Source organism: Bos indicus, chromosome 13 (assembly GCF_029378745.1).
Source record: "Bos indicus isolate NIAB-ARS_2022 breed Sahiwal x Tharparkar chromosome 13, NIAB-ARS_B.indTharparkar_mat_pri_1.0, whole genome shotgun sequence".
Classification (NCBI taxonomy): domain Eukaryota; kingdom Metazoa; phylum Chordata; class Mammalia; order Artiodactyla; family Bovidae; genus Bos; species Bos indicus.
The window spans coordinates 61,605,048-61,622,811 of record NC_091772.1 but is presented as its reverse complement, the minus strand read 5'-3'; the positions used below and the strand labels follow the sequence as shown (position 1 = coordinate 61,622,811).

The 17,764-nt window shown below is 47.6% G+C and overlaps 1 protein-coding gene across 3 annotated transcripts in view; it reads right to left on the bottom strand.

The window, feature by feature from the left end:
- Positions 1 to 17,764, bottom strand: part of HCK (HCK proto-oncogene, Src family tyrosine kinase) — a 46,922-nt gene that overhangs the window by 18,677 nt on the left and 10,481 nt on the right. For 2 of the 3 annotated variants that reach the window (XM_070801477.1, XM_019972232.2), the window contains exons 2-6: positions 9,494 to 9,611; positions 6,329 to 6,371; positions 5,869 to 5,968; positions 5,041 to 5,139; positions 363 to 466 (exon numbers count right to left, since the gene is read on the bottom strand). In XM_070801477.1, coding sequence (XP_070657578.1) covers positions 363 to 466; positions 5,041 to 5,139; positions 5,869 to 5,968; positions 6,329 to 6,371; positions 9,494 to 9,610 — 463 coding nt within the window. In that variant the 5' untranslated portion in view covers position 9,611. Of the gene's footprint in view, positions 1 to 362; positions 467 to 5,040; positions 5,140 to 5,868; positions 5,969 to 6,328; positions 6,372 to 9,493; positions 9,612 to 10,555; positions 15,300 to 17,764 lie in introns of those variants that run through there. The other variant, XM_070801476.1, reaches the window with a different exon arrangement.

Below are 17,764 nucleotides of genomic sequence, written 5' to 3'. Positions count from 1 at the left end.
GGTCTCTTCCCACAGCCCGAGCCCATCTCATTTCCTTACGGAAGGAGAGAGGAGTCAGGCTTGTGGACAAGATATATTTTGATGGGTATATAAAAGAATCCAAGCTAATGAAGATCGAGTTCAGCCGGTTGTTGTTCTTCAGGGCAGTAACCACTGCATCTTACTTCCACTGACCTAAGTTGGCAGGTCTGGGGGCTGAGAAGGCTTGAACAAAGAGCAGAAGGAAGCCTGGCAGCCCGGGGAGGGGGGCTGGGTGAGTTGTTCAGACAATGGCATACCCCAAGCGAAGGATGGTGTCCGGTCATGACTGGGGCTCCCCTGTGTGGTGGGTGGAAACACGGGGCGAGGGGGACTGGCCTCACCTTTGGTGGTCTCACTGTCCCGGATCATGAAGGAGCCCAGCACGTTGCCAGGGGCCAGGAGTTGGCGCTCTGCATCTTTTCGGCTGATGCCCTTGAAGAACCACCTGGAGGGAAGGGAGGGGGCAGTGTTTAAGCCCGAGGCGGGCAGTCCTGTTTGACTATTGGCACTCTCACCTGGCATCAGGACTCCAAGGGCCCGGATTCCTCTGGTGTCAGTTTTACTCAGAGATTCTTTGGGGGAAAAGCAGTCATTCCTTTGATATTGACATTTTACCACAAGTGAATCCAGTTCGCTGAGGCTGAAACTTGCAATTTAGGGAGCTTTCTTTAAGAAAAATAATAAAGCATTATAAATACTAATACAAAATGTTGCTGGTTATTCCAGTACCACCCAACATGAGGGATAAGGTGATGAGCAAAAAGACTGGGTGGAAAAATACAGCAGTCTTAACCAACTGTGGTCAAAAATCTTCCTTTTGCAGATTTCTCTAGAATGTTTGATCAACCTCTCAGGATCTTAGAGGCCCATATGAGTGAGGGCTGAGCTTTGTCATCACAGTTCATCTTCCTCTGTAGATACAGAGTTGCATATAACATCAGCATGAATTTCTAAGCTCAAATGTGAGATTTCAAATAATTTTATACTTGGCACCACATCCCTGGACCTTTCTTCATCCTCCTTGACTATTTGGGATCTTTAGATCCACCCCAAAAATCTAAGGATAACTTTAAGCAGCAGAAACCAAATTTATTCCCTGAGGAGTGGTTCATGCACTGTGATGGAAAAAGCCCCAGACCAGAGATCAACTGGCCTTGACCCTGCCACAAATCTATGTGTGACTTGGAGCACATTGCTTTCCCTCTCTGGACTTCTGTTTCCTCTGCTATCAACTGGGGAAACAGGCAGTTACCATTTATCAAGCTCTTATTATCCACCCAACAACTCTATGGAATCATTGCCTTTATTATCTCCATTTTACAGATGAGGAAATCGAGAAATAGAAAGAGCAAGTAACTTGCCTGGCATCACACAGCTAGTAAGTGGTGAAGGCAGGATTCAAAGTCAGGCAGTCTAACTCCAGAGCCAAAGATCCTAATCACCCTGCAACACCCCTGCCTTCCTTGCTTTCATTTGGTAAAGTGATTCAAGCCGTGGTAAAATGTTCAAGCAATGTTAAAGGTACACAGTAAGAGCTGTCCTCCTGGCAATCCCACCCCAGGAAGTTATCCTACCGATTTTGCACAGGAAGTAATGACATATACCCAAGGAGACTCAAGGCAGCATGAGACTGGAGACAGCTTAAGAGACCACTGACGAGGGATGGAGGGGCATCTACATGACAGACATGGCAACTGTGAAACGGAGCAACTGTAGGCCCTGCCTGGAAGATCTGAACAAAAGAGGTGGGAGAGTATAGTGTAGAAGCTGCCACTTGCGTAAAACGGAGAGAGACAATCTTCTTTGCAGCATTGTTCACAATAGCCAAGACACAGAAACAAGCTCAACGTCCATCAATAGATGGATGGATCAAGAAGTTGCAGCACTTATATACAATAAATATTGTTGTTTCTGTTTAGTCATTAAGTTGTGTCTGACTCTTGCGACCCCATGGACTGTAGCCCACCAGACTCCTCTGCCCATGGGATTTCTCAGGCACAAATACTGGAGTGGGAAGTTATTTTCTTCTCCAGGGGATTTTCCCAACCTAGGGATCAAACCTGTGTCTCCCGCATTACAGGTGGATTCTTTACTGCTGAGCCACCACAGACATGATAGTGGAATATTAGCCATAAAAAAGAATAACACAATGCCATTTGCAGCAACATGGATGAACCTAGAGATTATCATACTAAGTGAAGTGAGTCAGGAAGGGAAAGACAAATACCAAATGATATCACTTACATGTGAAATCTGAAAAAATTATGCAAGTGAACTTACAAAACAAATAGTGTCACAGATGTAGAAACGAACTTATGGTTACCAGTGGGGAAAGGGGAGAAGAGGGATAAATTGGGAGACTGAGACTGACACATACATACTACCATACATAGATAACTAATAGGGACCTATAGCACAGGGAATTCGGAGAAGGCAATGGCACCCCACTCCAGTACTCTTGCCTGGAAAATCCCATGGACAGAGGAGCCTGGTGGGCTGCAGTCCATGGGCTCGCTAAGAGTCAGACACGACTGAACGACTTCACTTTTACTTTTCACTTTCATTCATTGGAGAAGGAAATGGCAACCCACTCCAGTATTCTTGCCTGGAGAATCCTAGGGACGGGGAAGCCTGGTGGGCTGCCGTCTCTGGGGTTGCACAGAGTCGGACACGACGGAAGTGACTTAGCAGTAGCAGCAGCACAGGGAACTATATTTAATATTTATAATGACCTCTATGGGAAAAGAATCTAAAAAAGAGTGGGATATATCTATATGTATAACAGATTCACTTTGCTGTACAGTTGAAACTAACACAACATTCTAAATCAGCTATACTCCAATTTTTTAACAAATTGGAGGAAGATATATGTAGTTTCTTAATCAAGTATAAAGCATTTGGGAGGACTTACAAAAAACTGATTGCTTCTGGAAAGGAAGTAGCTGGCTGGGGATAGGGTGGGGGGAAGACTTTTCACTCTTTAGTCGATGTCCTTCTGCACCATTTGCATTTTGAAACATTTGAGAATACTGCCTATTTCAAGGCAAATGAGGAAGTAAGATTCCGTCCCACGCTGATTTCCAGGCCCCAGCTGCTCTCTTCAGAGGCAGTCTCTGTGAGCAGTCTCTTGATGTGGACACAAGAGCCTGGGAGTGCAAGACTCATATGGGTATTCAGGTCAGTGGTTCTCAAGGTGGGTCCCTGGATCAGCAGCATCCACCTCACCTGAGAACTTGTTAGAAATGCCAATTATGAATTGGACAGTCGTGGAGTGGGGCTCAGAAACCAGCATTTTAACTAACCCTCTGGGTGATGCTGATGCACTCAAGATCGAGAACCAGCCATTAAGTTATCACCCAAATGATAACCCACCATATCTGTCCTCTGCACCTGGCCTTTTCCACTCAGCAGTTATATTGCTTTAAGGAGTAATACCAGCCATGCCTTCTTCAAGGCTGCTGCAAGGTGAGGTATGGTGCAAGAATTGTCTAAGTGTTCAGAGCCTGGAGCAGGGGAGCAGAGCACAGATGCCCCAGGAGAAAGCCTGGAAGGACAGAGAAGCAGCCAACCCCGCCCCCCTTCCCAACGCCACAGCATGTATGGCATGTGCTGGGGGCATTCCAGGACAGAAGGGTCAGGGCTGGGAGTGAGGGCTTCCTCACGGCCACAGAGGGGAGATTTCACAGGGCAAGGAAAGGGGTGTGTTAGGAAAAGGGTAACTTTAAGATGGGAAGAGCCCGTTTTAACAGGTAAGCATCCCAAACCATTAACACCATCTAGCCAGAGGGAGGAGGCAAAGGAGATAAAACTGTGGTGACCATCAGGTTTCAACTTTTTGACTGGCTGATTCTGAATTGAATCTATTGCCGCCCTGTAGTGTGGCCATCTTCTTTCTTGTCAGTGTCACCCCACACACTGTGAACATCTCCAGGGAGGAAGCCTGCCTGAGTCATTTAGTATTCCTGGAATAAGGACTGGGAGTTCAGTGGATGCTCAAGGGTCTGTGGAATGATTGAGTGGATGGATGGATGGATGGATAAAGTACAACTGTGTTTTCTGAGTCAGATCAGATCAGATCAGTCACTCAGTCGTGTCCGACTCTGCGACCCCATGAATCGCAGCATGCCAGGCCTCCCTGTCCAACACCAACTCCCAGAGTTCACTCAGACTCACGTCCATCGAGTCAGTGATGCCATCCAGCCATCTCATCCTCTGTCGTCCCCTTCTCCTCTTGCCCCCAATCCCTCCCAGCATCAGAGTCTTTTCCAATGAGTCAACTCTTCGCATGAGGTGGCCAAAGTACTGGAGTTTCAGCTTTATCATCATTCCTTCCAAAGAAATCCCAGGGCTGATCTTCAGAATGGATTGGTTGGATCTCCTTGCAGTCCAAGGGACTCTCAAGTAGACACAAAGAGCCCGCAGTAAAGAATGAGGGGTCACAGTGATCTCCTTGAGGATGGGGGATGTCTCATTGGCTCTGCGGCCCCCAGTTGGCACAGGGCTCAGGGAGGCACAGGCACAGGCAGGCTGAACGAGTCATGTGAGGAGTGACTGGCCAGGTGCGGGCTGGCTTGCCTCTCAAAGGACCCTCCTTGGCACAACTGTTATACTTCACCCAACAAATATGCATTGAGCACCTACTGCATGCCAGCCTGTGTGGAGGGTGCAGGATGCAGTAGAGGACAGACCATGTCCCTACCCCCATGTGCTCCCATTCTAGTGGGGGAAGGCAGACAGTGAACTGGGGACAACCAAAGAAACAAGACTGTTTTTGCTAGTGAGAAGTGTTCAGAAGAAGTAAAGCAGGGAGTCACAGAGTCACAGCAGGGCCCTGCTTGAGACTAAGTGGCCAGGGAAGGCCTCTCTGAGCCCCAAAGGATGAAAAGGATCCAGCCAGGCAAACAGCTCTAGGAAGTGTGTGCCAGGGAGGGGAGATGGTGAGCACAAAGGCCCTGAGGCAGAAGCAAGGCTGGCTCAGCTCATGCTTGCTTCTGGAGGGCAGGGAGATGGAATACTCACTCCTCCGTCTCCAGAGAGTTGACGCGGGCAACGTAGTTGCTTGGGATGTAGCCCTCTTTCCGGGTGGCCAGAGATCGCGCTCTCCACCACTCCCCAGACCTAGGGGGCAGAAGGGAGCAAAGGGGTCAACCCCCCAGCCGTGGCCTAGAATATCCCAACAACAGGAAGCTGGTAAAGTGAAGGGCAGGGCCACTACCGTCCCAGCCCCCAGCCTGCACCCCATGATGAAGGTAAATATCTTTACAACAACCCTGGGGCTAGAATCAAGCCCTGTCCCTACATTCACAGTCCACAGTCCTAGGTCTTTGGCCTCAACCTCATTCCCTGGACTTGTGGCCTTGACCTTACCAACCATATATTAGGCAGGGCCCTGTGCCCATGGCAGATTCACAGTGTGCTGGCCAGAGGGACTGGGCTCAGGAGTCTGACCAAGCATAAGCGGTCCCAGCACATATTAGATACTCCATCTAGTGATGGTGAGGATTATAGGAGATTGGAGGTAGCAAACTCAGAGATCCATGGATCTGAATGCAAAGTCACCTTAACAGGGTCTGTTCCATAGGTAAGCCTGCCACTTAATCATAGGAGTCCAAGAAAGGCTTTCCTAGGAAAGCACTGTCAGCTGTCCATCCTTGCCTGGATGTACACCAGCCCTTTACTGTGGCTAAAACCTAGGTTAACAGCAAACCCTTCTTCCTTTATTATGATCACATTCTCATCAGTCATTTACACTCTAGTATAATATAGCCTATCAGGTTCTTTATTGAAACACAAGAGAGAGCAAAATTGAGTATTAGAGATAGCTATGTCTTAGGGATGGGGACTCACTCCTCCAGGACCACCATCTGGTCCCCCTTTTGGAAACTGAGGTCTTCATGGTGAATGGCATCATAATCATACAGGGCAACCACAATGATATCCTCAGAACCTGTTGGGAAGGGAGACACATGGGATGGTGAGGCTTTATCTGAGCACACCCACAGCCCTGGGTGTTTCCCACCCCAAGACCTGGCACCCAGCCCTGGACCCCTTGATGTGTGTGTTCAGGATACAAGTAAGCACCTTGCCAAAGCGCATTCTTGAGTTCAAAGCTAATGGAGTTATGTTCATGCTGTGAAACAGCGCTATAGAAACACAATGGCCTGTACTAAGTACACTGGGGGCAAATTAGGGGATTTTCAAGGGCGGTTTTGACTGTTTTGGGTTTTTGCCTCAAGCTCTCACCAAGCACCCAACCTAATCCTCTACAATCGCCAGACTCCACTGCACGTGCCTGCCAGTTACTTACCCTCTGTGGACCCTGGCGGGTTGCCGTTGCTGCTGTCAGGCCACTGTGGGGAAGAAACGGGAGAAGAAAATGAATCCAACAGTGTGTGTGGAGCCATGGAAGGTTTGTGTCAAAAAAGGATATCCCAACCCCATGTGTCATGGGGGGAGGCCCAGAGGGGGCTGGGGAAGTGCCCAAGGTAACACAGCACATTAGGGGCACAGCTAGTACAAGGATGCAGATCTCTAGGGTTATAGGCTCTGCCTTAGACATACTGGGGGACACTACTTGTCTCTTCCCCTCAACATACAGTGAGGGGAGTTGGTCCAGATCAGTGTTCTCCAAGCTCTGTTTGAAGAGATCCTAGGTCTACCAGCAAGCCCATGAATAAAGGCTCCACTACATAAAACAACCTAAGTGTCCATCCAAAGGGGAATCGGCACCAAATTAAGGGAGCTGCTCTAAGCAGCTCTAATAGGAAGGAGGCCACTTCATTCCTGACACAGCGAGACCTCAAAGGGACATTGTTGAGTAAACAAAGCTAGTTCTTCAGAATGGTAAAAATGATACGCTGGTATAAAACACATTCTCACACATCCTAAACAGTTTCTGTGGACACATACTGTACTGCTACTGCTGCTAAGTCACTTCAGTCGTGTCCGACTCTGTGCGACCCCATAGACGGAAGCCCACCAGGCTCCCCAGTCCCTGGGATTCTCCAGGCAAAAGTACTGGAGTGGGGTGCCATTGCCTTCTCCGACATACTGTACAGGTGTGAGTAAATTCATGGAAAGAGGTTTGCAAGGTTCCCTGCTAAACTGACAACAGCTGTCATCTCTGGGCTGGGGTGTGGTATTTCTAGGGAGGAGGGCACTGGTCAGCATACACTATAGTTTTAACTGTAATTTGTGATTTTTATTTTCAAAGAGAATGAATTTGTGTGTCACACATGTAAGTAAATGCTAATTTAAAGAAATAGCTTTGGGAAACACTAAGTATATCCTTTTTGGGGAGATGCGTAAAGCCCATTACAAAGATTCATAAAGGCTCTGGGAAGTCCTACAGAAAGGAGTGTGTGGCCTGGTGCTTTGCAAGCTGATTTGACCTGGGAATCCTTTCTCAATTACTACATTACTGCTAAATCAAAGTTCTGCATGAGCAGAGCAATGAATGGCTGATAATAATGTCCCTTAAACTTGATGTTCAGAGAGAACGGGCAAAAACTGATGGGAGAAAACCTCTACTTCCCACTACGGACAAGTCAGAGGGCCTCAGAGAACCTGAGACTCTGGAGCCCTGGCCACAGAAAGGGCCCCAGGCCACGCAAGTTAGGAGAGAAGCTGACCTGAGAGTCACTTAGGGTTTAGGATGTCACCTCAGGACATCACCAGTGTGGGAAGTTCTTCTAAACTCAGGCTGTATTAATGGAGGTCAAGTGTCAGAAGATGGGAGGTGCCTATTTCACTCTTCTCCCATTTCTAGAATTAGTCCTGTTCTAGGCATCATGCCTGGAGAAGGGCAAGCAGGTGAAGAGAGACCAGGAACCCATGTTGTGTGAAAAATGATTTGGAAGGAAAGGGTGGATTGGGATAAGATCTTCGCCTTCCATCTCTACAAGCTCTCATGGGGTAAAGGTAGTGGATGTGTTTGGGGCAGGACTGAGAGAGGAGGTATAGGATCCAGGAGTAAGGGTTATGGGGTAATGGCCTCCCTTCAACACGAGGAAGAACTTTCTAAAGAGCACCAGGAAGAAGTGTACCCCTGTCTCTGGAGGCAGTGCTTGCTGGGATAGCTTCAGATAAGGGGATGGACGAAAGGAACCCAGAGGAGAGAGAACCCCAGCGCTGAGTTTAGAATGACCCAGTTCTGCTGCCTCCCAGCACTATGAGCCCAGGGAGCCTTTTAACTTTGAGCCTCTGTCACCCTGGCCATAAGAAGCATTAACTCCAGCCTCACAGCTTTTGGTGAGAATTAATGGCCACCTCATGCAAAGAGTTGACTCATTGGAAAGGACTCTGATGCTGGGAGGGATTTGGGGGCAGGAAGAGAAGGGGACGACAGAGGATGAGATAGCTGGATGGCATCACTGACTCGATGGACATGAGTTTGAGTGAACTCTGGGAGTTGGTGATGGACAGGCAGGTCTGGCGTTCTGCGATTCATAGGGTCGCAACGACTTGGACATGACTGAGCGACTGAACTGAACTGAACTGAACTGAATGGTATAGAAACAGCTCACTCCAGTGCCCAGACCACAGAAGATTTCCAAAGAACAACAATGCTTGTTACAACTGTTACTGCTGCTCTTAACAGCAGTAACAGTACTGTCAGCCCTATTACTAGCACTATTACTGTAACCACCATATGACTATTGTTCTTGCTCTTCGAACCATCACAACTACCATGACTAGCAGGTTGACTTCTGTGGCGACTACCGCCCCCAGGCCCCCACTAATGCCAGCATAACTACTGCTCCTGTCACCAGGAGCTGGCGCTGCCTCTGTTACTTTGTTCCTGCCACTGGGACACTGGAACATGTACTGAGTTTGAATCCCTACTAACCATGTAGCGCTCAGCAAGTCATTTAATGTCTGCGTCTCATCTCTAAAATGGATATAAAACAAGCTGTGGCCCACAAGAGCACTATTGTGCAGATTAAAGGTGTTAATAACCATCATGCACTTAGGATGGTACTTGGCTCATCGTAAGCTCTGTGTAAGTGTAACAGAGGTGAGCAGATACCTCTGCTAGTATTACCACTTCTCTCAGAGACTCTGTGCTGGAATTCCTACCTCCATTGCTATTATATTCCCACCAGTATTGTTGTTACTCTTACTACTACCATTGTTATTACCGCTATCGCCATGATACTGATGCTGTCTGTCATCAGTACCGTCATTTCTTCAACTGCTGTTGTGACTAAGCTGCTCATTCACTACCTTCAGCACTGATTATGGTACTGGCCCGGTGGGACGGCTGGCTATGCCCCTGGGACCTGGTCACCCAGGCTGAGGGGCCAAGGCGTGTATCCTGGGGAGTCAGGGTGCTGCTGGTGACTGGTCAGCTGCATTTCACCCCAGACTCACCCTGCTCACCCTTGGGATAACAGGGAATGGTGAGAGTAGTTTGGGGCAGCGTGGGGCAGCCCCGGACAGCCGCCAGCGTCCCCTTTCTTCCCCCACTCACCCGCTTGCCCGAGGACGTGGGATCCGGCACGTACAAGGGGCTGTGTGGGTTGGTGTTGGGCTCGGTTTTTGAGACCTTGCCTCCATTCCGGAGGAACTTGGACTTCACGCATCCCATCCTGTGGTAGAGAGAAGGGAGATGAGCCCAGCTTGCTCTGATCCCTGAAAGGGGGAGTCTTTGATGCTGGGCTTGAGACCCCCTGTTGCCAGGCTGGCTCCTGTCCCTGTGTCAGCCCCCCTACCTCACCCTCACCGTACAGAGCTCACTCTGCCCTTGTCATCTCTGGGCTTCCCCATATCCACATCTGCCACGCACCCACACAGAGCTGACAAGTTGTCAAAGTCACGCTACCAAGGACCCTGGCGATGGGAAGTTTATTGAGAGAATAAATCGTGATGATCATTGAAATTCAACACACTCTGGGGTCAGAAAGCCTGAGCTGATACTTGGTCCCTCCCCCCTGCCCCCACACTAACTGCTCACTTATCACTCCCCCTGCTCCCTAGTCTCGGTTCCTCATCAGCGAAATGGGGATAATAATACAGCCTACTCTCAGGGTGTTGGGAGGATGAGAAAGTACGTGGGTGGGGAAATAGTCTAGAGTCAGGCTCTGAGCAAACAGTAAGACTATACTTTCATTATATAATAAGTTAATATTTTATATTAAATGATAGAGATCAGGGCACATAATGTGGCTCAAACAGTCAAGCCACCAGACCCCTCACATAACTTTATAATTGCCTTCTAAAGCTTCCTTCCTTCTTCCCTCCCTCCCTCTTTTTCTTCCTTCCCTTCTTTCTCTCATGGACTTATTTGGTCATTCATTCGTTCATTCATTTACTGGGCAAACATTTACTGAGCACTTTTCTTTCTTTAAATTTTTAGTTATGTATTTATTTTGGCCTCACCACATGGCATGTGGGATCTTAGTTCCCCAGTCAGGGATTGAACCCATCCCCGCTGCAGTGGAGGCATGGGATCAAACCACCAGGAAATTCCCTACTGAGCACTTTGCTAAATCATGACTAAGACAAGCAAGGTCACGGCCCTGTTGGAGCTCACCCTGGAGGTGGATGGGAGACACAGATAAAGATCAGGTAACAAATAATTAACAGGATAAATTTAGCTAGTGAAACATGGAGGATGCTCAAAGAGGATGTTGATAGGGAACAAGCGCGCGGGGCCTCTCTAGACAGGGTGGTTGGCGAAGGCCTCTCTCAGGAGGAGATGCTGGACCTCAGGCCCAACTGACACAAAGCAGTCAGTTATGTAACACTCTGAGGGAACAGTGTTCCGAGCGAGTGAGGAAAAGGTGAGTGCAAACAGTGAGTGCAGAGGCCCTGAGGCTGGAATGTGCTTGAAGAGAATCAGGTACTGAAAGGAGGCCGGTGTGGCTGGGGTTCACAGGCAGGAGGGAGCAGGTAGTATATGACGAGGCTGCCCCATCTTTACACTGGTGAGGAATCTGGATTGCATTCTAAGGCTGATGGGAAACCAGGGCAAGTTTCATGTAGAAGGATGACAGGATTCAATCTACACTTTAACCCTGTCAGCTATTCAGCTGCTCGGTGGAATATGGCCTTTAGAGAATAGGTCAGAAGTCCAGGCTCAAGATGCTTGATGGTGGCCTGGCCTGGGGTGGTAGTTACTGAGGGGGTAAGCAGCAGAAAGGGTCAGGGGACATTTTGGTATCCCCTGCATTATCAACTTACATATTTTGGAGGTAGAGCTGACAGACTTCGCTGATGGATTAATAAAATTTAAAGAAAACACACTGATCCATCAGAGTCAAAACTTCATCGTTCAAGTGGTGGAAACGTTTTATTCTTTTCTCAAAATGTGCACATGTTTGCTGAGAAGTCACACAAGGAAGTAATTGTGTTCCTCATCTCTGCACAATTGCAATTTTCTTCTAAAGCGGTTATACTTATCTTGTTAAAATGAACATGTGTTTGTGGCTTAAGAAAAAAACCCAAACTCCTAGGTTTATGGGAGTTATTTACTTACTTTTTTAAAAAGATTCTTTTCATTTACAAGGATATTTCTGTCTATCCTGGTGGGAATTGGGAACAGTTTACCACCTCAAGACTTAAGTGGTTTCTGCTTCATTCTCCTTTTGTGAATAAAGTAAGTAACTGATCCAAACTTCTGGAGTGCTGGATCATTAATTTGAAAATTTATTGCAATTAATTACTGTTTTATAACATACTCATATGAACTGAAAATGAAAACCAACACCTCTCTGGCTTGTGATAAATATGTATTACAGTTGTGGGAAATAAAACACTTATTGTGAGGTTTTATATGACAGAAAATCATATTCCTATATATTTTGATTAAGTTAAGGGTGATCTGGGAAGAGGATGTCTGTGGGAGGTAGGGCAGCTCTCTCCACCTCTCTGAGCATGTATTTGGTATTCATCATCAATTTACATATTCAACGTGGCCACAGGGTCTTGAGGGGTAGGTCTCCTAACACATAAACACATGATCCAGGGTGGTGGTGAGCACAGAGTGAGTTGAGAAGTCTGAAGGCGTCTGCCACACAGCTAAGTTCTACGGAAGTGCTAATCGTATCATTTCCATTTACTGGCAGACGTAGCCCTGCCCTGGGAGAATACTGTTTGCACGTCCTTTGGCCCTCAAGTTGAGAGATCTCATAACACTTGAGAAGTTAACTTCTTAAAATAGGGAATTCCTGTTAGTTCAGCTTTTGCACAATGAAGTACTTTTTTTAAGTGGTATATGGGCAAGAGTCAAATTTGCATAAAACGTGATTTCCCCCTAAACCAAGAGAACCACGCCACTGCTTGGCCTAGAGTGGCCTCTGAAATGCTCATTTTCATGACCACTAGACACAGCAATGTAATGTGAGCCACGTATATAATTTAAAATTTTCATAGCTGTGTTTTTTTCAAAGTAAAAAGAAACAAGGGAATTAATTTTCAGATGTATTTACTTTCCCCAATATGTCAACATTGTTATTAATGTGATCAACATAAAATGATCAATGAGATACTTTATATTCTTTTTTTTTAAATGTTGAGTCCTTACATCTCAGTGTGTGTGTTACATGTCCAGCCCATCTCAGCTAGGACTTGCCATGTTTCATGTGCTCAAGAGCTGTCTGTGAGGACTTCCCCTGTGGTCCAGGTCCACAGTGGCTAAGACACTGTGCTTCTAATGCACGGGGGCCTGGGTTGGAACCTGGCCAGGGAACTAGATCCCACATGCCACAGCTGAAGATCCCCGCATGCTACCACTAAGATCCTGCATGCTGCAACTAAGACCCGACCAAAGAAATAATATTAAAAAGAGAGCGAGAGACCTGTCTGTGGCTGAAGCTACTCTACTCAGCAGTGCAGATACAGAACATTGCCATCACAGCAGCACCCCAGAGACTGGTCCTGCTCATGTCTGTGTTCCTTGGTGCTCAGCTCAGCACCTTGCCGGCACACAGTAGGGGTGTAACACATGGTCAGTGAGCAAATGTGTGCCCAAAGCCCATGCTTTCTGTAGTCAGTCCAACGTAAAGGCATCTGGACCTGGCTCCTGCTCCAGCTGGGATGCAAAGACTGGGCACACAGAATTACATTCCCAAGGAGCTGTTAGGTATTGGCAAAGACAATCAGAAACATGCAAAGACTTCTAAAATACCTGTTGAGTGAGAAAAACAACCTGCAAGACATATATAATATCAAGCCATTTTGTGAATCTAATATATATCCAGGTTCTTCCACTAACATATATGTTACATTGTTCATAGTAAAAACAACCTGTGTATAATAATTGAGCAGCAGAATAATAAATCGAATTTTGAAGAGAGGGAGGGATTTCAATAAAGATTTGGGGAAATTCAAGAATGTTTCATAAAAGCACCATCTTTCAAAGGGAATTTGAGGGAGTTTATGATAGTAAACCATATACAGAGCACTTCAAGACTCAAAAAGGGTTCTGTTGCACCATTTGAAAGGAAGGATGATTGAATCAGAAGCCTGGGTCCCCGTATTGGAGGCAGATTCTTTACCACCTGAACCACAAGGGAAACCCCTATATATTGACAAGTGGTTCCCAAATGGGCTTCCCAAATGGGCTTCCCAAATGGGCTTCCCTGATAGCTCCGTTAGTAAAGAATCCGCCTGCAATGCAGGAGATCCCAGTTCGATTCCTGGGTCAGGAGGATCTGCTGGAGAAGGGATAGGCTACCCACTCCAGGAATTCTGGCCTGGAGAATTCATTCCATGGGCTGTATGGTCCATGGAGCCACAAAGAGTCGGACAGGACTGAGCGACTTTCACTTTTTCCCAAATAGACGATGCTGGTGTTTGGCTGGGTTTCGGAACCATGGGATGAGGTAGGGAGAGGGCGAGGGAAGAAGTTTATATAACCCAGGGCCTCTCTGCAGGATGGAGACCACAGAGTGACTCGAAGTGAGTTAGAAATGTAACAGAGTGCCTGGCTACTTGGAGCATGGAAACCAGCAGCATTATCATATTTGAGCTGTTGGAAATGAGGAACCTCAGGCCCCACCTCCCAAATCAGAATGTACGTTTTTACGAGGCCCAGGTGATTCGTGTGATTATTCTAGTGGATAACTGGGCATGGTGAATATTTTTTGCTCTTGCTTCCTCAGCTGCTGCCGCTGCTGCCAAGTCGCTTCAGTCGTGTCCGACTCTGTGCGACCCCATAGACGGCAGCCCACCAGGCTCCCCCGTCCCTGGGATTCTCCAGGCAAGAACATTGGAGTGGGTTGTCATTTCCTTCTCCAATGCATGAAAGTGAAAAGTGAAAGTGAAGCCACTCAGCCGTGTCTGACTCTTAGCGACCCCATGGACTGACTGCAGCCTACCAGGCTCCTCCATCCATGGGTTTTCCAGGCAAGAGTACTGGAGTGGGTTGCCATTGCCTTCTCCATGCTTCCTCAGCATCCATCCCTTTTCTGATAACCGTGCCTGGATATTCCTTAGGAACCCAGCCTTCAGTGGGGCTTCTGGGGGCTAATCCCTCCCTTGTCTTGAGGGATTGACAACTTGATACAGGATCAGCCCATTAGGGAATTCCATGTCTTCCTGACAACCAACGGTGGTTGGTTCAGTTATAGGTATGTATGTGATTCTATCTGAGGCAGTCTGCCCTGGGGTTTTGCTGGGAAAATTAGGGAAAAGGTACTCTCTTTCTATAAGCATTGTTGTAGATGTGGGTGTGAATGTGGACATAGCTGTTGATGTGGACATAGGTATAGATGTAGGTATAGATGTGGATGTATGTGGCCATGGATATGAAAATGGATGTAGACGTAGGTGTAGATTTGAGTATAGATGATGTAGGTGTGAATGTAGAAAACTGGAGCTCTTGGGAGCCATTCTGACATCATGAAGGGAGGGACTGCCTTAGAAGGAAGCCATCACAGAGGACAGCAGAGCTGAGCAATGGGGACAAAGTGATTCCTGAAGACATGTTTAAACACCTGGATCCAGCTATGCCTAAAACTTTTCAACCTCGGAATTTTTCTAATTCGCGAGCAAGTAAATTCTCAATTTTGCCTAAGGCAGTTTGAGTTGGATTTCTGCCACTTGTACCCAAAGAGTCCTCACTGACTCTTGACTATTCCAGGCAACACTCTGAATTGAATGAACTAGGGTTTCTGGGGATGAAGGCATAGAATCTGCATTTCACACAAATCTTTAGGAGAGTCTTATCACACTGAAATTTGAGACCCACCAATGTATAGTGGAAGGAAGGCCAAGCTTGGAGTCTGAATACTTGGCTTTGGATCCCAGTTCTTCCACTGACTGCTGTGTGACCTTGAGTAAGGCTCTTGCCCTCTCTGAGCCTCATTCTCGCCACCACCCCCACCCCCACCCCCACCCCCGCCCCTTTATAATAGGAGGCACTTGTTTCTCAGGCTTGGCCTGAGGTCCTGTGGGACAGGGATTTGAAAGGCTCTTTGAAATTTCTGAAAACACATGTTTCTTGTCTAATTTGACTCAAAACCAGGCTCTGAGAGCAGAAGTGGCTTGCCTGGCCCCACATTAACTTAGAACAGCTGATCCCCAGCAAAGACACTTCCTCAACTCACTGCTGAAACCCCTGGAACCTGGAACCTGAAACCAGCTCCCTGTCCCCTTGGTTTCTGTAGGCACTGCGTGGAAGGGAAACAAGAAAGTTCAGCTTGCTTGGCCTGTCTGCTTCCCATGGTCACCGTGCTGGCCACAGAGGCCTCAGAGACTCCTCCTGAACTCTCAGAACACTGCCTGAGCAGCCTGTGGAGTGGGCGGGAGGTGGTTCACTAGGAGCTTTTAGGCTCAAGCAGTGGCTTCTGAGGGCTGGAGGCAAGGAGCCCTGGAATTTAGTTCCACCTCTGCCACAAACTCACTGTGTGACCTTAGGCAAGGCCCTTTCTCTGGGCCTCAGTTTCCCCAACTATGAGATGAGATGTCGGGTGATTAATTCTCCGAAGGGGACAGCTATAGTCCTTTCTTGTGTAGCAGCTGCTCCTCCTCCTTCTGACAATATCTCCTCGATTTTTTGGGGGGAACTACCCCTCTCCCATTCTCAATTCCTGGACTGTGGCAGAGCTGACTTCAACCTCTGGCTGTAGGGATGGGTCTGTGACGAAGTCTGGCCAATCAGACTTGCAGTAATAGAAGCAGAGGTGGGCATGTGACTCAGTTCTGGCCAATGAGAATCACCCATTTGGCTGGAAAATGGGTGTTGCAAAGCAGAGCCTAGTAATGAAGAAATACAGATTCTTCAACTCTGCATAAAGCAGATATGCTCATGGACTTTCCAATATCCTTCTTTTTCTGCTTGAGCCAGTCTGAGTTGGATTTCTGTGCCTTTGAACCTCAAAGAGCCCTGCTGAGTGCAAAGGAAATTCTTACAAAGGATTGCAATTCATACTCAGGTGTAAATGGCTTACGGCAAAGATTGCCTAAATAGGAAGTTTTGATAGAAGAAAGTAAAGGGGGTACTAGACCCATTAGAGTGGGTGGGGGGGTGTGTGGAGTATGGAGCTGGTGGCACTGAAGCCATGCCTAGAAAGGGCCTGACATGGATTAGGCTGTCCGTATACATGAACCCATCTGTCAGATGGGGAAATGGAGGCCCACAGCAGAGAGGATTTCTAGGTGGTCAGTGGCAGGTAGAGCAAGAACCCAGCTCTCCTGCCTCCCATTCTCCACTGGGTCAGGCTCAGAGGCTACAGCAGGGAAAGTGGGAGGAGAGGGGATGAGTAACCCAAACAGGAAGTTTAGGAAAGCAGATCACCAGGGGCCCAGGGCTCAAGATTATCCATTTAGAGGAACTTTCCCTTCTCAGAATAGCTCAGCCATGGAGGCAGGGGACAAACCTTCCACTGTCAGGGACCAAGTCCCTGAAGAGTTTTCAGGAACACATAGCTCCCTCTCTTTGGATTCCTTGACTCTTCTGAATGAACCATCCAAACCTCCAAGTGACTGCTATCGATGATGGACATTTAGGGGTCACCTCTGACTCTCCATCTCTTCCCTTTTCCAACTGTCAGCTTCTTTCTGATCAAGAGCTCAAAACTTTGATTTTGCAAATACCCAGAGGGAGTGGGTGTCATGCCCTGGTTTACACAACAGCAAGTGACCGAGCAACATAGGAAAGAGGAAGTCAGGTCTTTGGTCATTTGCCTGACTCAGCCAGAAGGTTGACTCTGAGATGTATGTGTTCCAACCACTTGCTCCAAACAAGTAGTAAATTTTTAGCATGTTCAATGTTACCTCTGGGTCACCTGATCAACTCCAGAACTCAAGGGCACTTGTAAGCCTCCTTAGAATACTTCTATCTTTAAGGTAGGCAGAGGGCAGGGAAGTTTGGAAAAATATAGGGTCCAGAGGATCCTCTGGAGGAGGGCATGGAAACTCACTCCAGTACTTTTGCCTGGAGAATTCCATGGAGAGAGGAGCCTGGTGGGCTACAGTTCATGGGATTGCAAAGAGCTGGACATGACTGAGCAACTAACACTTGAAACCAGAAAAAGCTGGGTTTGAATGCCCTTTCTGCTTCTTACAGATAAGTGAGCTTTTTAAAATATAAGTCAGATCACATCCCTCCTTTGCTCAAAATATCCCGGGGCTGCCATCTCACTTGGAGTAAGAGTCCAAGTCCCCTCTGGCAAGGCTGGCAAGGCTCCATGACCTGGAGTCCCCTCAACCTCACAGTCCTGTCTCCTCCAGCCCTCCTTTGATTTTTTCACTTCAGCCACACTAGCCTCTTGCTATTCCTCAACTCACCAACCATGTT